Source organism: Lepidochelys kempii, chromosome 3 (genome assembly GCF_965140265.1).
Source record: "Lepidochelys kempii isolate rLepKem1 chromosome 3, rLepKem1.hap2, whole genome shotgun sequence".
NCBI lineage: Eukaryota > Metazoa > Chordata > Testudines > Cheloniidae > Lepidochelys > Lepidochelys kempii.
Window position 1 is genome coordinate 157,065,757 of NC_133258.1, and position 27,016 is coordinate 157,092,772.

The following is a 27,016-nucleotide window of genomic DNA, read 5'->3' on the forward strand; positions in this document are numbered from 1 at the left end:
GCATTTGGATCCCCATCCCACTGAGGCCCACTCCCCAAGCATCTGAACCCCATCACTGAGCCCTCCACACACAGACCGCCGTGCCAAGCTTTATCCCTCCCACCCCACCCAGACCTTCCTGCTGAGCCCCAACCACCTTCACCTGGACTCCCCTGCAGAATCCCATTACCATTGCACCCAGAACCCCACCCCGCAACAAGCACCTGTGCATCCAAGATTCCCCCACACACACCCCAAATCTCCCACTGAGCTGCCTGCACCCAGACTGCCCCACACAGATCCCTCAACCCACACCTAGATCCCCCCCACACTAAGCTAGTCCACACTTGGATCCTGCTTTGCTGAGCCTGCCTGCCCACACAGAGGGGCAGGGCTCTGGGGTAGGCCCAATCCTTGTACTGTGTCAGGGTTTGGTGCAGCCTCACCACTGAGTCTGTGTCTCAGGGGGGAGCTGCACAGTGGCCTGTGCTCCCTAGTACCATGCTGGAGCCTCCACATTTATTTGACAAATAAAATTTGCAAAATTTTAAAATATTGTGAGCAGAATTTTTTCTTTTGGTGCAGAATGCCCTCAAGAGCACTATGTGCAGAGAGCCACCCATTACCTCTTAGACACAGATGACCCCTTTCACAGACAAGTAACATACAACCTATGTGAGAAAGATGCCTTACTCCTGGGAAATGGCACATGCACGCACACACACAAAGTCTTCCTTACCTGCATCTTTCCCATGGCAGCACTGAATTGCTCTTCAACAGTGGTCTGAAAGGTCCTTGCAACGATAACTGCATCGCCACCAACAACTGCTTGCCGCAGCTGTCCTACCTGGGTTTCTATAATGGCCTTACCGAGCTTAGCCAAGCCTCTGATCAGCATGATGGCATCACCTGCCATGACTGACCCCTTTCAGCGCTGAAAAACACAACAGAGAATCATGGAATATAGCAACAGTAAGAGAAAATCTTCAACTACTTATCAAACTGCTCATGAGAGTCAACGTCATGTTCCAGTTGATATTCCTGGGGGGACTCTGCACCTGCAGAAAACACCCCTCCCACCCTCTGCAGAATTCCTGTGCTTCCCTGCAGAAAATGGCAAGTAAGCTGAGGGGGGGGAGGGTTGATGAAAAGGCATGGGGGGCACACGCAGTTATGTGCCACCCCCCATTTCTGCAAGCACAGAGCTTCCCAGCTGAAGGAGGCTGCATCTGGGCTCCACTGACACTGCAGCTGGACGCCGCCTCCTGGTTCCTAGCGCCAGTTGTGCTACCCTTCTGTGTGCTGGGAGCCTTCCTGTTTTCTGTGCAACAGTGAGTGCCTGCGGTGGGGTTGGGTAAGGGGGGGTGAGGGGAAGAGGCAGTGGTGAAGGAAGTGAGTGGAATAAGGCAGGGGGAGGGAAATGTGGGAGTGAGGGGGGAGGATGGAGAAGAAGAGGATATAGGGGAATCATGGGGGGGAAGCAGGAGCCCCAGCATGTGGTGTCCCCTCAGCAGCAGCTGGGGCTCCCCAGTAAGCAGGCCCATCAAACCCTCACCCTGACAAGCCCCATCTCTCTACACCTGGACCCCTCTGACAAGCCCCACATCCAGACCCACACCCCATCAAGCCCCATTCCCCCAGCACCCAGACACACACACACACCCCCCGCTGAGCCCCAACCACCTTCACCTGGAACCTCTGCAGAGACCCCATGCACCTGCACATCCCCTTTGCATGCAGATCTCCCACTGAGCTGCCCGCACCCAGAAACCTCTCACCCCACACCTGGATCCCCCCAAACTGAGCCCCTCCACACATGGATCCTGCTGGGCTGAGCCTGCCCGCTTGGTATACCTGGAGCAGAGGGGCAGGCCCAGCCCTTGCACTGTGTCAGGTGCAGCCTCACTGCCAAGTCTCTGTACTGGAGGAGGTGGGGGCTTCAGGGTGATCTCCTACCTCAATGCAGCCAGTGGCCTGTGCTCCCCACTGTTATGCTGGAGCCACATTTATTGACAAATAAAATTTGCAGAATTTTAAAATATTGTGCACATAATTTTTAATTTTTGGCACGTAATTCCCTCAGGAGTAAATTGCCCTCCACCCCCTTTGGGCAACTGCTCTGCTTAGGGATCTCTGCTTAGAGATCCAATAGCTAATTGGCCAACCTGAAAGCCAGCCAGAAAGAAGCCTTGTTCCTACAAATGTACACAAAGGACACTATTTCAGAACTTGCATACCTTCAGATTAATACAGAACTGTTCTAGGGAAGGCAGAGTTAGGTAAAGCCAATAACCTTAGGCATATAGTCCCACTTCCCTTCCTACTCTATGCACACACAAGCATCAGTAAAACGAAAAGGAGTACTCGTGGCACCTTCGAGACTAACACAGCTGCTACTCTGAAATAAGCATCAGTGTATGTGTTTGACACCTGATTATCAAGGTTTGAAATATTTCCTTAATATCTACCTCCCCAAGGACTAAGCTAGTCTGACTGAAGAGTACCTGTAACTGCCATGCTTTCTCACCTGCACACACACCTCACCCAATTAATTTACATGGCCACATCTTCACTCCCCCACCAATAGGTAAACCCTAACACAGTACTCTAGTCAGCTAATTCTGTCCCTCCAAAAATAGTATTGCTAGCCCCCGTTGCAACACCTGCACCCCAGTGGGTCAATTCTCGGCTCTCACAGACACACAACGATAGACTTGTTCTCAGCTGTCCCCCTCCAACCATCCGCAACAAGTGAGTTCTAGGAGTCCCTACCTCTTTTCAGAGCTTTGTTGCTGCACCACCTCCTGGACATGAAAGTACCACCCAGCCTCCCAACTCCAACTTTCCATGTGGGCCATTCCGCTGATCCCTTTTCTAAAATGAGAAGTATGGTTGTAGTGCTCTGTTTCCTTTCTCTCCCCACCCAGGCTAGGAGCAGCACTGCTGCCTCTTTCCTGCTTTCTGAAAAAAAACTATTGGCACTTAACCATTCTGCCATTTTCCTCCCCCTTCCTCAGTAGGGGCCAGCAGGCCCTTCAACCATGCTCACATGGACAACGTTTCCACTCACTTCTTTTTAGCTGACAAATCTGAGGAACTGTCCCAGATTGAGGTGTCATTAGAGGTGGTTTTGGAACAAAATGACAAACTAAACAGTAATAGGACCAGATGGTATTCACCCAAGAGTTCTAAAGGAACTCAAATGTGAATATGTAGAACTACTAACTGTAATTTGTAACCTATCACTTAAATCAGCTTCCGTATCAAATGACTGGAGAATAGCTAATGTGACACCAATTTTTAAAAAGGGCTCCAGAGGTGATCCCGGCAATTACAGGCCAGTAAGTCGGACTTCAGTACCAGGCAAACTGGTTGAACCTATAGTAAAGAACAAAATTGTCAGACACATACATGAACATAATTTGTTGGGGAAGAGTCAACATGTTTTTAGTAAAGGGAAATCACGCCTCATTAATCTAATAAAATTCTTTGAGGGGGTCAACAAGCATGTGAACAAGGGGAATCCAGTGGATACAGTGTACTTAGATGTTCAGAAGCCTTTAACAAGTCCCTCACCAAAGGCTCTTAAGCAAAGTAAACTCTCATGGGATAAAAGGGAAGGTCCTCTCATGGATTGGTAATTGCTAAATGATAGGAAACAAAGTGTAGGAATAAATGGACAGTTTTCAGAATGGACAGCGGTAAATAGTGGTTTTCCCCAGGGGCCTGTACTGGGACCAGTCCTATTCAACATATTCATAACTGGATCTGGAAAAAGGGGTAAACAATGCGGTAGCAAAATCTGCAGATGATAGATAGTTAAGTCCCAAACAGACTGCAAAGAGCTACAAAAGGATCTCACAAAACTAGGTGACTGGACAACAAAATGGAAGATGAAATTTAGTGTTGATAAATGCAAAGTCATGCACATTGGAAAACATAATCCCAACTATACATATAAAATTATGGGGTTTAAATTAGCTGTTACCACTCAAGAAAGATCTTGGAGTCCTTGTGGATAGTTCTCTGAAAACATCCACTCAATGTGCAGCAGCAGTCAAAAAAGCAAACAGAAGGTTGTGAATCATTAAGAAAGGGATAGATAAGACAGAAAATATCATATTGCCTCTATATAAGTCCAAAGCACTCCTACATCTTGAATACTGGATGCAGATATGGTCGCCACGTCTCAAAAAAGATGTATTGGAATTGGAAAAGGTTCAGAAAAGGGCAACAAAAATGATTAGGGGTATGGAAAGGCTTCTGTATGAGGAGAGATTAATAAGACTTTTCAGCTTGGAAAACAGATGACTATGGGGGGATATGATAGAGGTCTTTAAAATCATGACAGGTGTGAAGAAAGTAAATAAGGAAATGTTATTTACTCCTTCTCATAACACAAGAATTAGGGAGTCTCCAAATGAAATTAATAGGCTGCAGGTTTAAAACAAACAAAAGGAAGTCTTTTTTCATACAACACAGTCAAGCTGTGGAACTCCTTGCCAGAGGATGTTGTGAAGGCCAAGACTAACCTGTTCTGTTCATTCCCTCTGGGGCACCTGGCATTGCCCACTGTCAGAAGACAGGATACTGGGCTAGATGGACCTTTGGTCAGACTCAGTATGGGTGTTTTTATGGGATGGATCACCCTGAGCTAGTGGATTTTTCAGGCTCAGCTAATTGTGATATACATCTTAGGGCATTCTGAATGTAAAAGACATTGATTTCAAAATCCTCCTAGAGTATTAGCAAATGAATGCTGGACCATGTGTCCATTTGAAAGGCAGACTGCCTTATGTTTGTAACAAACAGATAGTGTAATTTCAGCATATTAAAGTGATTTGCTGGGTGACTGCTAGAGATGTGTTAGTTTAGAATAATAAACCCAATTAGTGCAACTCTTTCCTATAGCACCTATCACAACAGGGTCCTGCCCTATGACTAGGGCTCCTAGGCACTACAGTAATACAAATAAATAAACCAAAAGTGATTTCTTCTGAGCATAATTGTTCCTCATATTGGAAGAGCCATGAGTGCAACGTAAACAGGACACTCACTACTCTCTGTGTGTTGTGCTGAGCAGGTTCGCAGCTACAGGCAAAACAGCGTTTTTAGTTTATTGCACTTTCGTCTCCAGCAACTTCCCTGTACACATGGTCCTCCTCAAGTTTTCAGGACTCTGAAATGTCTCCTATCCAGTGCTGGCTCACAGACCCACTCTGATAGAGAACATTCACTTGGGCACAGGATGCCTTCTAAGGCTCGATCCCCAGTTGGAGGAGAATTCTCTATATTGGCCTCCAGACAATGTCCTTAACACTTCTGGCTGTAGACTCCACTGGGCACTGCGAGAGTCACTGTGTATTTAAACTGTTTCCTTGATAACTGCAAAGGCACATTTTCATTTTTAGAGTGTGTTCTGTCAACACATATATATGAACAATGATTATAAACGGCTAATACATTCAAGTGCTATAAACTCAGACAACAGTACATATGGTATTACGCCCTATTGCAAGACATGAATGACTGAATCCAGATATTTTCTGAGCAAATGCAAAGAACTTTCTTGTAAGCAAGCTCCATTTATCAATCACATAGAAGTGGCATGTGATTCGTTACACTAAGAGAGCTGAATTCCAGGGAAACCTAACTGTTCCTGTAACTCAAGTTACAGGAGTATTTGTTTAACACAGCAGAATAATCAATGCCCAAGACAAAGGGTAGCTATCTCTAGTCCAAAGTAATAAAGAAATATTATAAATTATGTGGGCCATGCTCTAACTACAGCATAAGTCACACAGCCAGAAGCATAGGTGCTGACTCTGTACTTGTATCACAATTAAACCAATATCTGAGAATTAGAATTAAGGCTATGCATGCCATTTTTTGGAGGGGTCACTTTGTATGATGTGTCTATAGGCTTCAGAATGGTTAAAAAAAGAGACCAAATAAAACCTTGACTTCTGAATCTCTCTGCTTTGAAGAGTTTAAAGTCAGCCTCTTAATATTAATGCAACAAAGCTTTATGTATTTTTAAACTTAAAAACTGTCTTGTTAGGTAAGGAAAGAGGTTTACCAACAGAAGGGTTTTTTCATCCTTAACCACCGGAAGTTTTTGCTAGGTCTTAACTTAAAGTATCTGCAGCATTATCCCTGCAAATCAGACTTAGGGGGGGAAGTAGCCACTATAGTATTTCAATTTGGACAATAATGCTAAGTATACAAATTCACCATTATGAAACAGTTAGGGTTTAATCTCATATTTGAGAGGAAGAAGAGTGCATGAAATGGTTCTGTTACAATACCATAAAACGATGTGGCTGATAAGACCCTTTATTTTGGAAGACTTATTAATTTTCAAATTAATAGAGAAGTTAAAGTCACAAATGGAAATCATATTGCTCAATGTACTCTCATCCTCCACAGCTAAATATATCAATGAGCAAATATGACCAGTTCCCCTTTCTTAGTTTTAGCTGGAAAACAGATACTGGGCCAAATTTGCTGCTGACAAACCACAACTGATTTCTGTGGGATTACATCCACTTATGCCTACAATAAATTTAACCTTTCCACCCCTATGTGCACTGTCTGCCATTTGAAAATTCAAAGGCCTCAGTGATTGCCCCTGTCCTGAGCTGCAAAAGGACAATTTACTGGAAGCAAGGCATAAAATCTGGTACTCCTTCATTCAGCTAAACAGACATGGTGAGCTCACCTTTGTAAAGCGGTGGGGAGGAACAAAAACAAAAAACAACAAACAAAAGTGTTTAAAATAATCATTGTTACATTTTCCTGTGCAATGTTTTTAGGGTATCAGATCAGAAGCCACCACACTAAATAGTCCCAGAGTCCGCTATGAAGCAAGATTTGAAAGAGGGCTCCAAATCTCCTATATTAAATCCAATTACAAACATCAAGAAGTAGAGCATATGAAGGAAAAGGGCTTTTCACACATGGCTAAATTGGAAATAAGTTTGCTTGCTTAACTGTATACAGGGAATACAGAGTATTCCTGGTATGCTTTTGTTAACATCAGTACTAAGGAGGCCACCAAAGAATGAAGGCTGACAGAAGTGGGTCTCAAACAGACAACACCATCATGCATTTTGATACAACTGTTACTGTAAACTTCCTCCCATTAAATTCCCCATCCCTTGCTTGCCACATGTTGGTCAGTATCAAAGTAAGTGCAGCGGGGCAAAGGAAAACAGCTCTGTAGCAATGAATGACCCTTTAAAGCTTAGATAAGGTACGAAATGAAGCACCTACCACTATCAGGCAGAAGTTATAAGCAAAGAACATTAACATTTTTTTTCATCAGAATTATGTTCCCCAGGAGGACAGGTTTTTCCCCTCTTAAAAAAACTCAAGCTCAATGCTCAGGAGAGCACATAAAACTCATTGTCTGGAAGGGATGTGGAAAGCAGAAGTCAATGAGACTATCAGGGCAAGGAGAGGAAAACATGGAAGAGAACAATCATAAAAAAAGGAACAGGTAATTAGGAAGAAAAGAAACACAAAGATGATTTATTTTAATGAGAGCAAGTGAGGGACCCAGAAAGAGAACAGACCGAAGTTGTTAAACTGAAAATGGGGGGGGAGGGGGGAGGAGAGGAAGCACATCAAGCTGCCACACTGAGTTGAAGAGGGTTTGGCAGTTATTGAGCAGAGGAGCCAAACTTTTGTGAACACCCACTGCAGCAAGCAGGCTTTGTTCTACAAGGACTCTGTTCCACTAGGACTCCACCTACACTACTAAAAAGACTGCTAGCAAACTCTCAACATACAACTTTCTTAAGGAGTGGCTTCTGCCTCAAATTTTCAGAAACGATTTTAACCACATTGTACCCTGCCTATACCATTGTCAGGACAGGCAGGCAGAGACTAGTACACTTTGCATCCAAGGTATTGACAAACAAGTCCCATTTTTATGCTAGCAGGCAGATGGTTTGTTAGCCTGGCTAGAATAGGGTCTGTGGCTGGCTGACAGACATCAACCATGGGTTATTTTCCTAGTATAGTCAGAGCCACAGTGTTTGGGTTAGTTAACCTTTTATAGCTCAGTGCATACCTGGAAAAAGTCCCACAGCTCTTAATATGGGGGAATGCTGTTGATGAGGCTGGAATCAAGTCACTCTAGGACATAACAAGGTGAACATGGTAGGGTTTTTTGTTTTTAAGCTACATACCACACCAGTGAGTAATCTGCTCTCCTGCCTCTTCACTGAATTTCAAACCCAGCTGAAACCTTGCAAGCTAAATCAAGGAATAAAGCAGAACATGGCATGCTATTAAGAACATGCAGGGAGCCAAAATGTATTTTAACTTTTTCTTCAGAGGAGTTGTTGCTTTAAACCATCATTATAATGTTGCAAGTACCACACAAGAAGTGTGCAGTTATAACAAGGCACTCTGAGTGTATGGTGAGGCATGGGATCAAAGTCCAGCTGTATAACCACTGAACAAGAGTCATTATCAGATACAACTTAGATTCTTGCATTTATACCAGCCACCTCTACAGTTTAAAAAAAAAAAGAATCAATTGCTCAACTTCTGACCCCTATGTGGTTCTACCAGATACCCACACAGTCAAATTCAGACAGTAAAATTCCTCCTTCCATGGTTTTCATTATTTTAAGGTAACAGTATTTTGAATCAGCAGAGTGCTGTAATACAGCCCCCAGTATATATACACACACTTCAATAGGATCAGAAGTCTATATGCCCTTGGATGGAGATATTTAAGAAGTGTTCTGCTTTCTGAAATGCTGCATCTTGGTGCACAAGAATGCCTTTCCTGGGCTGGGCAGACACTTTGGTGCCATTAATTTTACTTCATAATTCCAGGTTTATCCATGACCAGACGAAAGATATTCCACTTTTGTATTGTGAAAGTAGAATGAATTATATTGAAATTATAATTCATTAAAGAAATGTTACTTGAAGGGTTTGTTGAGATATAGTTGTCATGAAGAGAAACATTAAGGAGTGTGAGACAATGGGTCCTCAAACTAATTAACTTAGAGCTCCTACTGAGCTAGGAGATTGGTAAACATTAGTATGCAAACAAGATATGTATGTATATTTGTCAGTTTCTGCTTTCTTTTGTCTCTTATGTTAAACTGGCTTTGGCTTAGCTGTATAAATAAGTTATCTTGAGCCTCAGAGAGGGGCTCACATCTGGGTGCATTAGCAAAGTGCTTTGCTAATAAACAGAGTGGTCTGACAAATTATGTGAGTCCTGAATCTGACTTTGACAATATGGAGGTTCCACTGAGATGGCAACCATCTTCTCTGGGGCTGTGTGACTCCTGACTGTTCTTAGGACGGCCGTGGCAAGCCGGCACCTGGGCATTTGGCCCGAGCGGTCCTCCCGCCAGAACGGAAGGGTGCATGACCACAGTGAAGTCTATGCCATCAAACCTGTTGGTTCTCAGTCTGTTCTGGTAGGGATCCCGGGATCTGACATCAGACAAAACACAGAAATAATTACCTGACCAGATTCCTGGACTGAGGACTGTCTTGTCTCTGTGTCTATCCGTCCTCCCTGTGGTGTGTTTGAGTCTGGGCGTCATCTCCATCCGGGGATCGGCTGACCAAAGGGTTCTGAGTGAGTGAAATCTGCACAATCGCAGCCACACCTTGGGTAAAACCCTTGGTGTGAAAGCAAGGGTGATTGAGGCAGTAGCCTGTGGGCTCCTTTTGTGTGTTGCACCGGGCATCACTCTGACGAACCCGAATTTCCTTCTTGTGTGATTGGTGTGTAAAGTATGGGTAACCAGACGTCTACGTCGGGACAGTTCCCTAAAGGAACGCCGGCTCAGTTTATGTATTTTAGGAAGAGTCCGGACTCCTGTAAATTTCTGGAAAAATGGTCTAGGCTAAGGGGGTCAGGTAGAGTGGCTACTACCACCACTATGCTTCTGTCCCCAGAAGCCTTTACCGCTATTCTGAGGGAAAATGGGCCCTTTTCCCACAGAAATGGTCTATAAGGGACTGCTGCAGGCAGCAGAGAGAGAGAATCTGATCAAAATTGTTTGACTATTGGGTAATGTAATCAAAATCACTAAAGGATGTAAGGGGTTTCTACTGGAACTTAACTTGGCTGCTCCTGGTTGTGTCTAGATGTACAAGATGGAAGTATAATCGGGGTACAGTTGTGTAAAAGAGTAATCACAGTGCAAGGGATGTTAGGCAAAAGAGAATTGTGTGTGCGTATAGTGCTAAAATCTGAAGCTGTGTCTCAGCTATTACCTGAGAATAAACTTAAAGCTTGGTACAGCAGAGAAACTATTGCAAACATGGTCTGTTGCACAAGAGGGGAAACTGAGGTACACTACCTCATGAATTTCATAAATGACCAGTGAGTGGGGTAATTCACTAGCCTGACTACAGAACAGCCTGACTACAGAACAAAATAAGTACAGCCTGGAGGTAATTCTTCTGTTTTTCCTGCAATTAGCAAGGAAATTTGTAAAAGAAAGTGATATCATTAAGCAATAATCTGTCCCCACCAGGGGGATGGAAATTGTTTCTTTTGTTTTTAGACTCTACAAGCAAGCTGGCGCCAGCGGAAGAATAACTCAGAATACCATGGATCTATGTTTTGTGGTGTTTGTCTTGTTGCTAGCATTGTTGCGTTTTAATGAACAGAAAACCTCATGACATGGGTGGGGGATGGCTTCAAAAGGCTGACCTGGGGGGAGAAGATGTGTATGGGAATGCAAAAGGCTAACGCAGGAGAATCCCAAAATTCAGTGGCCACTGTTAGGATCTTGGGACAAAGACCGAGTAGACATCTTAAAAGACAAACTCGGCCAACCTAAAACTAAATTGGCAAAAGGAGAGGTTGATTGTTTCATGCAGTGGTGGGAAGAGGCAAATCATAGGTGGACAGAATCAAAACTTGCCTCTCTCAAAGATTCTGGCTTCTATCCCACCAGATGCAACTCATTTTACTGTTGTTGATTTGTGCTCTGCTTTCTTTTCTGTCCCGGTTCACCCTGACTCCCAGTTCCTGTTTGCCTTTTCTTACAAGGGGCAACAGTACACATGGACCACACTGCCCCACGGGTATACGGAAAGCCCGTCATATTTTTCCCAAGCATTAGCCCGAGACCTTGTTTTCCCATCCAGGTCCATACTAGTCCAATATGTAGATGATCTACTCCTCTGTTCCCCTTCATTGTCTGCCTCTGAAATTGACTCTTTAGTGCTCCTTACTGCCCTAGCAAATAAGGGTCACAAAGCTTCTCGCTCGAAACTACAACTCTGTCAAGTTTCTGTCACATACCTTGGCTTTCTCCTCTCCCAGGATTCCCGTGCACTTTCTCCCACCCACGTCCAAGCTATCCTTAGCTTTCCCCCGGAAGTTTTTCGGCATGGCTGGATTTTGCCGACAATGGATTCCCCAATATGCCTCCCTTGCAAAATCTCTCCAGGAACTCACTCGATTCTCTGTGCCTGACCCCATGCTGTGGTCCCCTGAGGCCAATTCTGCCTTTGTTTCCCTCAAACAGGGTTTGGCTTCTGCCCCTGCCTTAGGGCTGCCTGACTATTCTAAGCCTTTTACCCCTTTCTGCCACGAACAATCTGGGTGTGCACTTGGAGTTCTCACTCAGATGCACGGAGAAAAGAACCACCCAGTGGTTTATTTCTCTGCCACTTTAGACCCTGTTGCCCAAGGCTTACCCCCCTGCCTGCGTGCTGTGGCTGCTGCACCACGCCTAGTCGAAATGTCTGATTCCCTTGTTCTCCGCTCTCCTCTTACCCTCCTGGTCCCTCACTGACCTCACCCTGCTCTAAGACTCTGCCCCAGAAACCGAGAGAGAATCCTGGGTTGCCCAGGGTTGCTCTCTACATCCTGATTCCTTTTGGTGCTCGTCTAATGGCACCTTTGTAGCCCCCTTTTCACTCTACCCATCTCTGGCCACCCTGCTACACGGTGTTTCGCATGTCGGAAAGGAGGGGATGGTCTCTGCTGTAACAAAGACAAGATGGTGGGTCCCCCCATTTTAGCTCTTTTGCAGCCTGCCACTGTTCAGCCTGTACCATTTGCCAAAGCCATAATATTGGTAAACCGGTAAAAGTGGCCCAGGGGTTCCGGGGCCTGCCTCAAGCACCGTTCTTGCACAAATGCTTAAGTGTCAACAATATGAATTTATATTGGTTATGGTATGTTTATTCTCCGGTTGGATTGAAGCTGGACCGTATATTGCATATCAAACACCTGTTGCACTGTCCCTACCACCCACAGAGTGCAGGTGCAGTTGAAAGACGAAATGGTGTACTTAAGAATAAGCTTGCTAAAATTTGTGACTCTACAGGATTAAGCTGGCCAGTAGCCCTTATGGACATGAGATCCACTCCATCCCAAAGGCATAAATTAAGTCCCTTTGAAATTGTTATGGGACGTCCTATGCGAGCTATGACTATCATTACTCCTGTTCCAGATTTGAACTTGACTCACAGCGCGCTCCTTCACTATTGCAAGGGACTAATGCAAGCTGTAAGTCACTTCCATTCACAGGTTCGAGTCGCCTGGCCCACGGAACCCACCTCCGATGCTTGCCACAACCTCGAGCCAGGTGATTGGGTCTACGTACAGCGCCATCATCGAAAGCACGCCTTGGAGCCCTGGTGGAAGGGTCCTCATCAGGTACTGCTTACTACACAGATGGTTGTTAAACTATCTGGCATTGCAGCGTGGATACATGCTTCACAGTGTAAGGCGGCACCATCCCCAGAGAACCAGTCACCACCTCAGGACAACACAGAGTCAATTTTGACTCCAGAAGACGACGTAGAGGAACAGTCTGCAATACCTTACAATCTACGCTCTCGTAAGGGTTGCCAGAAGCAGACTACGAACAAAAAAAAAAAAAAAAAGCAGTAGCGAGTCTAGCGCCTACTGCCTGGTGGGTGTAAAACCGTGACTGCGGTTCCCTCAGTTGAGGTTGTCAAAACCAGAAGAGCCTTGCCTCCAACATGTGCCTCTGCCTGTTCCTCGGCTGCTGGTATCTTACGGTCTGGGGAGACCACGATGACAATTCTTATATCCAGCAGCAGGTGTGGATAGCTCAGACCCTTAATATTTCTAATTGCTGGGTCTGTAGCCACATCCCAGCCCACTCTCAAACTGGTGTTCCTGTCCTGACTATCCCACTTAAGTCCCCAGACCTCACTGGAGGGCCTCGTCCGTTTAACAAAATACGGAACAATGACACTTGGGAAGCAGTGGGAATAAATGCATCTAAATGGATAAGTGTGGTGGAGGGAAAAGGTCGTTGGTGTTGGGTGTGTAATGGGACAGGGCTGGATCTGGGGAAAAGCCATTGCCTTCAGCATATTGTGGCCAATGGTGTATGGGATTATTCAAACAAAACTAAAAAGCGGCGGGCCGGGTATGGAGATATGAATTTTTTCTCAACCTGGGATCAAACAGAGAAATCAATCTCATGTTCCCCCTACAGTAACCTTAGTGAAAACAATACAAACTTTCAATGTCATGCAAATAACACCACTCCTCGTAAGGAGAATTACCCTGTACCCTTTGGGGGATACTACTCCTCCTTTGCAAACACCTATATGACAAATGGGTGCAACCAACCCTTCCCGGCCTTAATAGGCCTTCACTGGGTGTGTGGGACCAGAGCTTATACCGCACTACCAGCTAATTGGTCAGGAATCTGTTATCCCGCGTGACTCTTCCCACAATTCCGAGTGCTAGGAACCTTCCCTCGAGAACACCTCTGCAATTTCAGGCGAAAAAGAAGGGACTTAGATGCCCAATGGTATGTAAATAACATAAGCCCCTTAACCTGGGAAGAGGCCATTGGCGGTTCCTTAATACCACTGGGGGAGTAATACATCGTGCAAAAAGGCTCCTAAGGTTACAAGCAGTAGTTGAAATAATGGCAAATGAAACCAGAGAAAGTTTAAGAGCCCTGGCCAAAGAAACAGGGGCAATCCGACAGATGGCCCTCCAAAACCGTCAGGCATTGGACATAGTGCTGGCGGCAAAAGGAGGGACTTGTGCTCTCATTGGAGAAGACTGCTGTGTGTATATACCAGACAACACCAATGAGGTAACAGATCGTCCTAGCCACTTAGAACAAATCGCATATCTTCCCCACAAAGTTCTTTATGGAAGTGGCTAAGTAACCTTTTCAATTTCTCTGGCATAGGAAACTGGTTGTTTCAGGGAGCCCTAACTCTCCTGTTTGGAATCCTAATAATTTTTGTATGTTTTCAGTTACTTTTCTGTTGTATCCAAAATTGTGTCAGGCATGCTACACAGATAGCTGCCCCAAACCAGAGTGCTAATTTGATGATTTTAAATATCACTTATGAACAAAGAGATAAAGAATGATTGATATGTGGAACCCAGTCATTGTTGGTCACTGCGTAGCTTGACCAAAAGGAGGGATTGTGAAAGTAGAATGAATTTAATGAATTATAATTTCAATATAAGAAACGCTATTTGAAGGGTTTGTTGAAATATAGTTGTCATGAAGAGAAACATTGAGTGTGAGACAATAGGTCCTCAAACTAATTAACTTAGAGCTCCTACTGAGCTAGGAGACTGGTAAACATTAGTATGCAAATAAGATATGTATGCATATTTGTCAGTTTCTGCTTTCTTTTGTCTCTTATGTTAAATTGGCTTTGGCTTAGCTGTATAAATAAGTTATATCTTGAGCCTCAGAGAGGGGCTCACATCTGGGTGCATTAGCAAAGCGCTTTGCTAATAAACAGAGTGGTCTAACAAATTATGTGAGTCCTGAATCTGACTTTGACAGTATGAAGAGCAATGCACCCAAAATTAATTTTTAAACCCAGTAAAAATGTGATGTAAACTGTGTGCTTGTCAAACCTGTAGGCTCAGAAGTGACTAGTAAAGAAGCCTCCCACCTGACTACTCAAGTGTTACCTACTGTCTTATACATTTAGAGCACACTACCTCCTAAATCATTGCTTATGTGTAACTGTCTCCCTTAAAAAAAGTCAAATGACAAAGAATATCTGTTTGATGGGGGCAATAAGGCAGGGAATTCAATTCCATGCTTGTGAAAGACTTCACAGACTGGGATCATGTCCACATTACAGGCACTAAAGTAGTATAGCTATGGCCACAGAACTAAGCTACTGTAGTCCTGTAGTGCAGACAGAGACTACAGCAACAGAAGAGATTTTTCTGTCACTGTAGAAGCTCCACCTCTCCAAGTGATAGTAGCATTCTGTCAACCTAGCTCCATCTACACCAGATATTAGGACTGCACAGCTATAGAGCTCGGGGTGTGGATTCTTCACACCCCTGAGCACAGTAACTATGTCACCGTAATTTTTAAATGTAGACCAGACCTGTGTCTACATTACAGTTTTTTTCCAAATTTACCATCATTGCAGCCACTGTTATCTAATCCAAACAAGAAGAGACTAGGGATGCTGGAAACTAATCTATGATAGGTTTCAGAGTAACAGCCGTGTTAGTCTGTATTCACAAAAAGAAAAGGAGTACTTGTGGCACCTTAGAGACTAACCGATTTATTTGAGCAGAAGCTTTCGTGAGCTACAGCTCACTTCAGAAGTGAGCTGTAGCTCACGAAAGCTTCTGCTCAAATAAATCGGTTAGTCTCTAAGGTGCCAAAAGTACTCCTTTTCTTTAATCTATGATAGTCTCCCCAATGGCAACCAGTATTGGAACTCCACTAGTGGTAGCAGCAGTAGTTATTTTGGAGAAAAACGCTAACTGAGACAATGCACAAGCAGTAGTTTAATCAATAAACTCCTTGTGTGACCATGAATTAAGTGTAGCCGGCTACAATCTGGAAATAAATAATACCAAGCTCTTACAGAGTGCTTTACATTAAGATTATTTCTACTTCTCCTTGTATATCTGATTCCATGTCCACCCTTCCATATTACACTAGTGGCAGTTTCATTTACAGCCTACAGCCAAGTTCTGCACACCTACACCCTCCCCCCTACACCCCACATAGCAGAACACCCTGCCCTCCTTAGTTCTCGTTAACTGGCTTTCTTGTGTCCAGACTCATCCAAATCTCAACTGAGCAAGGAACACAAGAAACAGTAACACTTAAGGGAGGATGGCCATTTCCTCTTCAAGAAAGGAATCAAATCAGTCAATAAAAAGAACAGGATTCTATATAATAGACTAAAACCCCCAACAAGGTTTGTTTAAAGAACTGACTGGTTTTAGAGCCAACGAGTTCTATTTTAGGAGTCATGGTATATTTGCAGGATGGCCCTGACGTACAATTTAATTAACCTACAGAACATTTTTAACATCCTTGCACAAATTTACCAGTGACATTTAAAACTGAAGCAACATCAAATACAGCTAGAACTCATTCTCCTTCCACAAAATTTCAAGATTAGTGCTCATTTTGACTAGTACAGGCTGGCTAGGAAGCCTGCACAAGCAGTTTTCCCCATACATGGCTTGAAACACAATATAGGGGTTAAAAAAAAAGTCTGATGCTGGCTTTGGACACTGAGTGAGTGTGCAGTCTACTTTATTTTAGGCACAGATACATCAGTGCAAAATGAATGTTCTAGACTGACAGTTTTATTTACTTCATTCGGATTAGGTCAGACATTGTCTGGGGTCATGCAAAAACAGAGTCATGGTCGAAGTGCCCGGAATAGATTAAACCTCTTTCTACCCTGGTCAGGGATCTAGAAATAATTCACTTGCATCAATTAAGATACTAATGCGAGACTGCATTCACTTCATTATAGGCCACTTACTGCACTCAGTACCTCCTGACACACTGCACGTACCCTCCTGACACACTGCACGTACCCTGCTAATACAAGTTCTACAGCCCAAACTCTGCTCTCAGTTCCACTGGGACAAATCTGGTGTAACTCATTTGATTTCAGTAGGTGTGTAAGTCAGCACAGAATTTGGCCCATGCATCACAAACATTTGTTTCCCCAAGTTCAAAGTTTCACACTGGGAAGACACATGAATAGTTTTGTGCTTCTATTGTTCTAATCAAGATTTTAAAATAGACTATTCTGCAAAGATAAAGTTTGAAGCTATTCTCAGTTTCTCCAGGAATCCATAAAACAAGTTGTATGAATCTCACACATCAGTTGGGCCCTGCAGCAGCAGCAGCTTCCCCAGGCAAGAAGATAGGAGGCTATCACAAGCAATCTATTCCCCTTCCCTTCTAAAAGGTAGGAGCCCTGCACCTGAAATCTGGACCAGTCATGCCTCACAAGCTTTGATTCCTTCCATTAAGGAGGACGGACCTCACTTTCCAACTGGCCTCATATACTGTAATTGTATGTTTACCAACAAAACCATTTGTACCATTTCGTGTTTCAACAGCCAGAACTTCACCACACATTTTAGGAACTTCACCACCACCAAGAAAGCAGTCCTAACCCAATAACGAAATAGCAATTCTGCTGAGAACAGGACAAAGGCTGTGTGTCACAGCACTCTATTGCATAGCGGGGCCAATAATTTAATTTCTCAAGCAATCAGTCTGTCCCTATAAGTCTTAGGGAGCACTATTGTGTATCAACTGCCTATTCCCCTACCCAGTAACTATAATTTCTAGCTACACTGAAGTGGTGTGTGGGCACTGGAAAGGTTTATCACTTTAAACAGGCACTTCCAATTTAAAAAAAAACAAAGAAAAAAAACATTCTGGTCTGAAAGTCTTTCTATCTAGGTAGTTATATGGCTGTCACCGTAGTATCTAGGCACCTATTACTGTTGTAGAGAGCACCAAAGATTAGGGGGAAAAAACAGCATATTTTTCCTATTTCTTCAGTTCGCTGAAATATATATAGTCTGATTCACTTTCCACTGTATAGGAAGCTAAGGCTTCAATTTTACAAACTCATATGTGTAACTTTACTCAATGAGTTAAATGGGACTACTCACATGATTAAAGTTACTCACATGTGTTTGCAAGACAGTCTCATCAGTTTCCCCTGTTTTTGTGGCTCTTTCATGCAGCTACAGGGAAGGGAATACGTTAAAAAATTGGAAAGTACAACTGCAAAACCACATAGATTTGAAGGGGGACCCAGGAGTAGCATCTGAAACTATCACATTTTCTGACACTGACCAGATTTCAAGTTATGTCCCTTCAGTAACATTTAAGGCAAAGTTATACAAAAATGAAGATTTTATTCTGCATTTGTCAGTTATGCATCCTAGAATTTAAGAGAACAAAGGCTTCAGACACCATAATTTACAGCCAAAAATAATGATTTTTTATAAACCACTGCTGATTGAAATTGTTCCATAATGTCTCAATTAATTTTTGTTTCAAATGAAAGACAGTTTCAAGAGAAAGATCTGCTTACTGAGCCCAGGAGCTACATTTCAAATAAAGCTAAGAGCACAAACCTCTCATATAAAAATTGCTTAACAATCCCTTGCAAATTAGTTCTATCCAGCCACAAAAATCTCTTTACCAACTACTTAGGGTCTATCAAAGTTCAGTTCCCTATCTTCAGCAAACACAGAAACTTGCATATCTACAGAGTACTAAACTCCAAACATGTAGCAAAGAGCTCAGAAGGGCCATTCAAACCCCAAGTTGTGGGATACAGCTTATAACCAAGGGATTTTTCCTTAATTAGCTGGTAATTCATGTTTTGGGGGCTGTGTATTATACTATAAGAAGCTCTCTTTTGGTGGGAGTTTTAACTTTGTCAAAGCACCCAGTACTGGATGGGGATTATAAACTAATACATTATACGCACACTTCAGAAGCAAGCCTGGAGTCCTTCAGACCCAAGAAATAAATACCCTGTAACATGAGACAATTTATAGATTGCTGAGAAAATAGGAGCTTTTCCTCTGTGAAGTGATTAATGATAATACATCTCTGAATGTACAGTAATAACCCACCCACAGAGCAAAAAATTAACCACAGAACAGGTCAATTTGCTAGCCATTTCACCAATGGTACTATAAAAGGAAGCCTCTGATTGGTTGAAGGCTCTGACTACCAGGTATCAGGTGTAACTATGCAGGTTGGAGTTCTGTAACTTATGAAGAGCAGTTATACGTCATGTGCAGCTGCACCAGGCACCTAGATTTACCAGATGTAGGAAGATACTTAGTTTTTGATCTTGTGCCTACACCCCTTAGACATACAAGATAGAGCCACACATCTTATCATACGTTACTAATTTATATAGTCATCTGCCCTACATACACATACTGCGTGGGACTCATAGGAGTGCACACATTCTCTGCCCATGTGGTGAAGATAATCCTATCATGATTCTGAACAGAAGGTCAGCTACCCCAGCCTCTCACCATCGATCCAGGAGGTACATATATCTAACCAGACTTGCCCCATAAGCTAGGATTAAGTTCAAATTTAGCCTCTTATAATTCATACAAGATCTGCTGCCTATTTATAGGCCCGTTAGCAAACTGGAGTCCTAGCTCCTACAATAAATGTACAGTTCTGTTTTTGCTACAAGTTCTCTTTATTACCATAAGCATAGGATACAGGGCTATGTCAAAAGGAAGCCTTAAGGGTCCTGCATGTCAAATAAGTCACAGTTTTAATGCCCAACTAAATACTCAAATTTCATCTTTTTAGAGGGGGAAATCTGGTCTACTGGAACCAGAAATTCCTGTGTGCCAATTCCAGCTCTGATATTTACCTTGGACAAGTTAGTTAACCTCTCTGTCTTAGTTTCCCTGTTCATTTATACGAATATAATCACAGGGGTGTCTTGAGCATTAGCGTGCACAAAACACTTGGAAGACAGAGAGCTTCAGTGCTATGTATTAATACCAAAATAGTTTACATATTGCTGTAAAACCGCTATAGTGGCCAGGGGAGAACTCCCCAACGGCAGGCATTGCAGGCCTCTTCACAAGCTCCAGTGCAACAGTTAGGTCTACAGCAGGTAGGGCTACAGGACTTCTGGTCAGTGTCACTGCTCATGGGTAGCCTAGGATGGACTGCTCTAATTTAGAATAATTCCAGGGCTGTTTACTTTACACCAGGAATTATTTTGGCCCCAGGAGCAGCCCAGAATACAAAGGCTGCCAAAATGGCAAAAAGATACATTTGTGTTCCAATGCCTCTTTCCTCTGAGCCGCAAGTTGTATGCTGCACCTCCAAGAAACATAGCACAGAATCTCACTGCTCATTTGCCAAGACTGAAAAACTCCTGTCTTGGAATTCTAAAATATTCAAAAAGGTTGAGTTTATAATTGTGCCTCCTCCCTTCTATGCACCCGCAATCAATATAAGCTTTGCCCATATGCATAAAACATATGATTAATTCAGATGACTGTCTCTTGTGGAGAGTCTATTTCCAGAGAGTGCCTTAAAAACAAAAAAGAAATTCTCATTTTGCTCTTAGTTTTCTCTCACCACAGTTTCTCTTCCACCCTTCTCACAGCCCTGATCCTTATGTACATGTACTCATGTCACAAAAAGAAAAGGAGTACTTGTGGCACCTTAGAGACTAACAAATTTATTTGAGTATAAGCTTTCGTGAGCTACAGCTCGCTTCATCAGATGCATCCAATGAAGTGAACTGTAGCTCATGAAAGCTTATGCTCAAATACATTTGTTAGTCTCTAAGGTGCCACAAGTCCTCCTTTTCTTTTTGTGGATACAGACTAAGACGGCTGCTACTCTGAAACCTGTCTTATGTCACAGTGTGCTGGGATTTGCCACAATGAAGACAACAGAAGCTGTATGGAAGTTACAAATACTGGATGAGAGGTTATTAGAGCATGCCAGAGCCACAGGTAGGAGACCCAGGTAAGAGATGGGAGATGACGACACAGCTGAAGCGATCCAAATACAGCAGTGAGACTGAATAAATTAAGCCCTAAATTGGGCATAGAAAATGGAGTAACAGCAGGGGCAAAGGAAGGGCAGGGAGAGACATGAACACAGGAAGAACTCTATGTTGACTGTACATCAGCATCATCCTTTAGCACCACAAAACAGCCCTATGACTGTCTCAAGTGCATGCAGACTATACACATTGTGTCTGCATGTACTGAATCTGTATGCTCTAAGGGTGATGTGCAGACCTTTATTTTTATGTTTCAACGGTTATATTCTAGGGTGGCTAGCTTAAGTTGTTGGATCTCCACACTTTCTCAGAGGTGGTAGTTACTTATAAACTCTGATTCGGTTAGGTAAACAATTCAAAAAAACCCAAAATTTAAGTTTATAACATTTCTAAACAAGAAGTTCTGTAATCATAAAACACAACAGTTCTTCAGAGCATCTGTTTTCTATGTTCTGTAAAGTGCCTTGCACATTTGAGGTGCTCTATAAATAATTTAAATATCTTTCTCACGCAGACCAACATGCATCTGTTCACTGATTATCCCTCAATTAAAAAACAAAAGCATTAAAAAAGGGGGGGCGGGTGACACATGGTTATGGGCAGAGAGGGCAAAACTGCATGCCATGTCACGTCTTAACTTGGCTCAAGACAAAGTCAATTTGTCTAAATGCAATCTGCTAGAGTTTCATATCATTTACAAAGTAGAGGTTTATCTACACTTAAAATGCCACAGAAGCACAGCTGCGCTGCCACAGTGCCTACGTCAACAGGAGGAGTTCTTCCATTGGCATAGGTAATCCACCTCCCTGAGAGGTAGCAGGTAGGTTGACAGAAGAATTCTACACTAACACAACAGGTCATGAAGACACACTGGACCACAGCCATCCTTGGTGCCACTTTACTGAAGTCAGAGTGACACCCACAATGAACTTGACCCAATAGCTACTAACAAATTTTGTGTGAACTACCAGCTAGGTAATTCTGGGGAAACTACAATGCAGTGATCCAACTATTCTCCCTCAGTCACTTTCTACAAATCCTCAACAAGAGTTAACACCAAGAAGAAAAAGCACACAATCTGATAGACATAATAAGAAATATGCAGTGTTGTTCTAGCCACCTTAGTCCCAGGATATTCAAGAGACAAGGTGGGTGAGGTAATATATTTTATTGGACCAATTTCTGTTGGCTTGTCTCTCTCACCAACAGAAGTTGGTCCAATAAAAGATAAGAAATAACAGACTGCCACCTGCCTTTTGGAGGGCTATTTTGAAGGACTGCAAGCCCCCAAAAAATTCTCCTCATTTTGCACACATTCAAACTTGGCTATTTTTAGTCTGCTTTTAAATACTGCAAATGAAACACTCCCTACTGCATTGCATAGCACAGAGTAGCTGGAAGTCTTATTGTATATACATACAGTTCTTCTTAGTAGTAACAAAACAAAGTGACTAGCGGTCAAAGGGTAAACAAAGAACTCTCCTTCTCTTTTGACCTTTTCTAGTCCTTATCACACTATTTTAACAAAGCAGAAACTGCTTGCCACTTGCCCTTTGTGCTATAGCCCTGAAGGTCACCCATTTTTCTCCTGCATATCTGAGGACAATGTACTATGAATTACTACAATCAGGTTTTATCTGAGCTTTCAAGGTTACAAAATCACTGCTAGTAAACACAAAGTGTAAAAGAAACAGCATCTGTGACATATAAAAGAAATTTGAGTTGTTTGCTCTGATAGTAATTAAAAATCACACAGTGGTAACTATATCAGTTTCAGTTAAACTGTTCCATCAATCTTCTCAGAAACAGCAGCAGTCAAAGAACCTGCTATATCAAGGACAAATCAAGAAACACCACTGAATTTTGTTTCTACTGAGACAAATACCACTTTGTCATCAACTTTTCCATCTCAGGATGTTTCTAGTCTACCTGATAATTCTTTTATCCTGCAGTCAATGATACTCAAGCACCATGCCATACCGAAGTAATAATTTTGGGTTCTTGGATTCAATACTTAAAACCTAATCCAATGCTCACTGCTGGGCACTGTAAAATACTGAAGAACTGCATCCCAGCAAAGTTAAAGAACCCAAGAGTACAAAACACTTTCCATAAGGCTGCTACTGAAAGGCAGAAGACTTAAGGTACTGTATAACACATATTTTAAGGACAATCAGAGACTATCAAGTAAAAATCATTTAAAAAACTCAACTGTATTTGTTACAACAGGCTACACCGAAAACTTAAGTCGATCCAGCTATGTCACCCAAGGATGCAAAAAATCCATACCCGAGAGTGGCATAGTTAAGCCAACCTAAATGCTGGTGTAGACAGTGCTAGACATGGCACCTAAGGGAAGTGGATTAACAATAGTGACAGGAGAACCCCTCCCACCACTGTAGTGAGTGTCTGCATTTCAGTGTAACAGCAGCTGTCACCATGGCATTTTAAGTGTATACACAGCCTCAGCAGCATAGATTTCAGCAGTTTAGAATAGACTGTCAATAACTATTGTGAATATAGCTAGCACTTCAATCCATTTATCCGAATGTTTATAGTTCAAGTAAACCCTGAGCAAACAAAATCAGTCTAAATCAGAGGTGGGCAAACTACGGTCGGGCCGTCCTGCCCAGCCCTTGAGCTCCCAGCCCCTGGGCACATGGCTGGCTCCGGCCAGGCAGCTGCGAGCTCCTGCTGCTCTGAGCAGCATGGTAAGGGGGCTAGGAGCGGGGTGGTTGGATAAGGGGCAGAGGATCCCAGGGGGAAGTCAGGGGACAGTGAAGAGCGGGGGGTTGGATAGGCATGAGTGTCCCGGGGGACCTCTCAGGGGTGTGGATAGGGGTCAGGTCAGTCAGGGGACAGGGAAGGGGGGTGGAGGGGGGTCCCGGGGGTGGGTGGTCAGGGGACAAGGAGCAGGGGTTGTTGGATGGGTCAGAAGTTCTGAGGGGGGCAGTGAGAAGGTGGGAAGTGGGAGGGGGCGGATAGGGGACAGAGGCCAGGCTGTTTGGGGAGGCACAGACTTCCCTACCCGGCCCTCCATACAGTTTTGCAACCCTGATGTGGCCCTCAGGCCAAAAAGTTTGCTCACCCCTGGTCTACATCCAAATTAGTGACCTGACCACCACCTGTGTGTGCAAGCTCAAATGCTTGTTTCTTTCACCAACAGAAGTTGGTCAAATAAAAAGATATTACCTCACCCATCTTGTCTCTAATATTCTGGACGAACATGGATACAACAACAGTGCAAACAATCTATATCCAAAACGCCTTTGAAAAGGTTATCAGAAGAAATCAGTGTAGGTCTATTAATTCCTGCTTATTTTTGTTACACAAGATAACAGATCCCAAAGAAATGTAGATTCTTTGTATATGAAATAGGATTATTTTTCTTGAAAGTTTTATAAATACTGAATGGCCTACATTTTCATTCACATTTTGGTCTGAAGACACATTAAACCAACTAACAGACACCAATACAAAGTAATTTTTTTTTACAACTCTTTGCAACTTGTTTCACTGAATCATTCAAAGGAGGGATCAGTTTCTTCATCAAGTTACATCATGACCCTCAAATAGGCTGGTTTCTAAGGCTCCCTGTTACACTTATGCAGCAAGAGATGCACGTTCAAGTTTCTATAGTGGTGACAATGGTAATGTGCCAGAACATATACTATATGAAGTGAGATAGCAGATACTCCTCTTTCCCCAAAAAGATGATGTGAGGAATTAGGCTGAATATACAAGCTTCTTTTAATTGGACAACCATCTCCCACATAGAAAAAAAAAGCCATTTTTCACTAGGATCTTTACAATAAGATCACCCCCCAACCCTGCTGAACACATGCAACAGAAGTCAGCACCTCATAGATAGGGCCCCAAACCCAAAGGTTAACCTCAAACCGATCTAACAGTGTGTGTGTGTGTATAAGGAATGCATCATACAAAAAGCCCAACATTAAGCAAATTCTGAATTGTATTACACGTTAAGCAACACTATGCATTAAGGTCCAATATCCAAGTGTGGTCCTTTTTACCACTAGCAATCAGTCAAAAATGATAGCTTTAAATACTGTTTATGGTTATAATTTCTCAGCCTCTACCTAATAAAGAGGCAAATGATATATATTGCTAATGCTGCACATTAACCCAGTTCTTTAATCATCACTCTTCTAAAATGAAGAGGTCTGAACTAATGTTGATTGGTGTTTGTTTTATTTTTCCAAGTCTCATTTCCATAAAGCCATATCAGAATCTGTTTGCTTCTACTTGGATACACACCCAATAGAAGAAAAAAGTTTAACCCTTAGATATCTTATTTCCATTACAAATCTGTAACGGACATATCACAGTTGCAGACTACCAGCCCCAGGGCCACTGGTACCACACTGGATAACCCCAGAAACAAGTCAAAATTGGCCAAGTGGCTACAACACAAAGGCTTCAGAACACCACTGGTGGCACTAGTCATACTTTATTATGGCCCCAGTAAGGTAAAGTTTCTTTCTACACTAAAATACAGTTCAGACAGCCATCAAGACTAAGAACAAGATCTTGTGTGTACTCAAAGAGCGTTGAAGTCAAGGAGATCTGAGGGTGCTCAGAACCAGGAACAGAGGTCAGCGATGTGTAGGATCAGGCCCCCAGAACACTCAAAGGTCAAACAGACCCCACACCAACTGAATTGTACAGGAGGCACAAAGGAAAAGGAGGAGGACTGGAAAGGGAGCAGAGCCGCTGCAAAGGGAAGAGAAAAAAAATCACGTGTGTCTGCGAAAGGGTACTCTGTGAATGTGGAGGAATTCAAGGTTTCCCACCATGACTGTTTGCGGCGCTAGAACATGTTCCCACTGACGTTCGATATAATTTGAAGACCCTCGGCTGTGGATGTACATTACTGGCTTTGGGTCCCGTCCCGTCCCGTCCCCCCTTTTCCTGGCGTCTGCTGTTTGCAGCCTCATGATGAGGCCACCTTTTCGGTCTTGATGGAGCTTTGCTGCCTTTACCCGCCCAGTGCTTAACTCGTTACCCTCACGGCCACGCACGCGAGATTTCCCCGCAGAGGCTCCCGCCTGCCTGGCAAAGCCCGGAGGTGCACTTGGCACAGAGCCGCCCCAAGCCCCGCAGCCACGTACCCGCCACCGCAGGCCCAGGACGCTGCGAAGCCGCGGCACGAAATGAAAAAGCCGATGGAACAAGGAGGCCCGGGGCGGGGAGCGGCCGCAGCAACGGGAGAGCGGCGTGAAGGGCGCGCCCAGGGCCGCCCGGAGGAGGGACGAGGGGGGTAACAGCCGCACGGCCCGGGCACCCCCACAGCGAAGGGCTGGGCACCCCTCCCCCCGCGGCTGCGGGGCAGAAGAGGCGGATGCCGAAGCTGAGCGGGGGGTGGGGCACAACTCCTCCCCCTCCCCCAACCGCTCGCCCCGTGCGAGGAGACATCCCCCAAACAACCGCCCCGGAGGGACAGGGCGACGTCCGTTTACCTGCCCCCGCACAACGCCACGTCCGACTCCGCCGCGCGCGCCTGCCCATCCGCCCCATGCGGCGCGGGGCTTGTTTACCAACTTGGCGGCGCCAGGCCAGGCGCAGCCCCGCCCCCACCCCGCGCGCCCATTGGCTCCGCTGCAACCACCTCCCCGGCGCAGCGGCTTGGGGGGGAGCGCGAGGCGGCCCCCAGCCACGCCCAGCGGAGCGTGCTGGGCCCGTGCGCCCCGCGTTTCCGCCAATAGGGGGAAAGGGCGGGGGCAGCCCCAGCCAATGGGGAGGCGGTGCTGGCTGAATCCCCGCTCTGCTGCGGGCCTCCCTGGCTGCTGGCAGGAGGCTGCAGGGCTGCCGCCTGGGTGGGCGGGGGCGGTCACCGCATGCAACTGCGAACTATTGGCGCCTGCAGCCCACCCCCACGTTCCCCAAACCCTCTGCACGGCCGGGAGCTGCTGCCGCGTGTGCAGGGCTCGCTCTCTGACCGCGTCCCGCCCCTGCCACAGTTGTGGGGCCGGACAGGGGGAGCCGGGGACTTTGCTGCGAGCCAGTGCTTCTCCCGCTCCGCCCCCCGGGCTCTGCATTTCCGGCTACGTGTGTAGGCGAGGCGATCCCCCACCACCAGCAGTAACGCCCGGGCAGCTCCCTCCTCGACCCCCCCGCTGGTAGCAAGCGCTCTAGTCTAGCCCCGCTGCTGGTGTTTTTACCCCCCTGAGCAGCAGGT

The 27,016-nt window shown here is 44.5% G+C and overlaps 1 protein-coding gene across 6 annotated transcripts in view; it reads right to left on the reverse strand.

Moving 5' to 3' along the window:
* COQ8A (coenzyme Q8A) overlaps positions 1-26,388 on the reverse strand; it is a 124,540-nt gene extending 98,152 nt beyond the window's left edge. For 3 of the 6 annotated variants that reach the window (XM_073338683.1, XM_073338682.1, XM_073338678.1), the window contains exons 1-2: positions 26,298-26,388; positions 719-913 (exon numbers count right to left, since the gene is read on the reverse strand). In XM_073338683.1, coding sequence (XP_073194784.1) covers positions 719-895 — 177 coding nt within the window. In that variant the 5' untranslated portion in view covers positions 896-913; positions 26,298-26,388. Of the gene's footprint in view, positions 1-718; positions 914-8,174; positions 8,242-9,478; positions 12,820-25,669; positions 26,126-26,297 lie in introns of those variants that run through there. The other 3 variants (XM_073338675.1, XM_073338677.1, XM_073338676.1) reach the window with 3 other exon arrangements.
* Between the last annotated feature and the right edge of the window lie 628 nt (positions 26,389-27,016).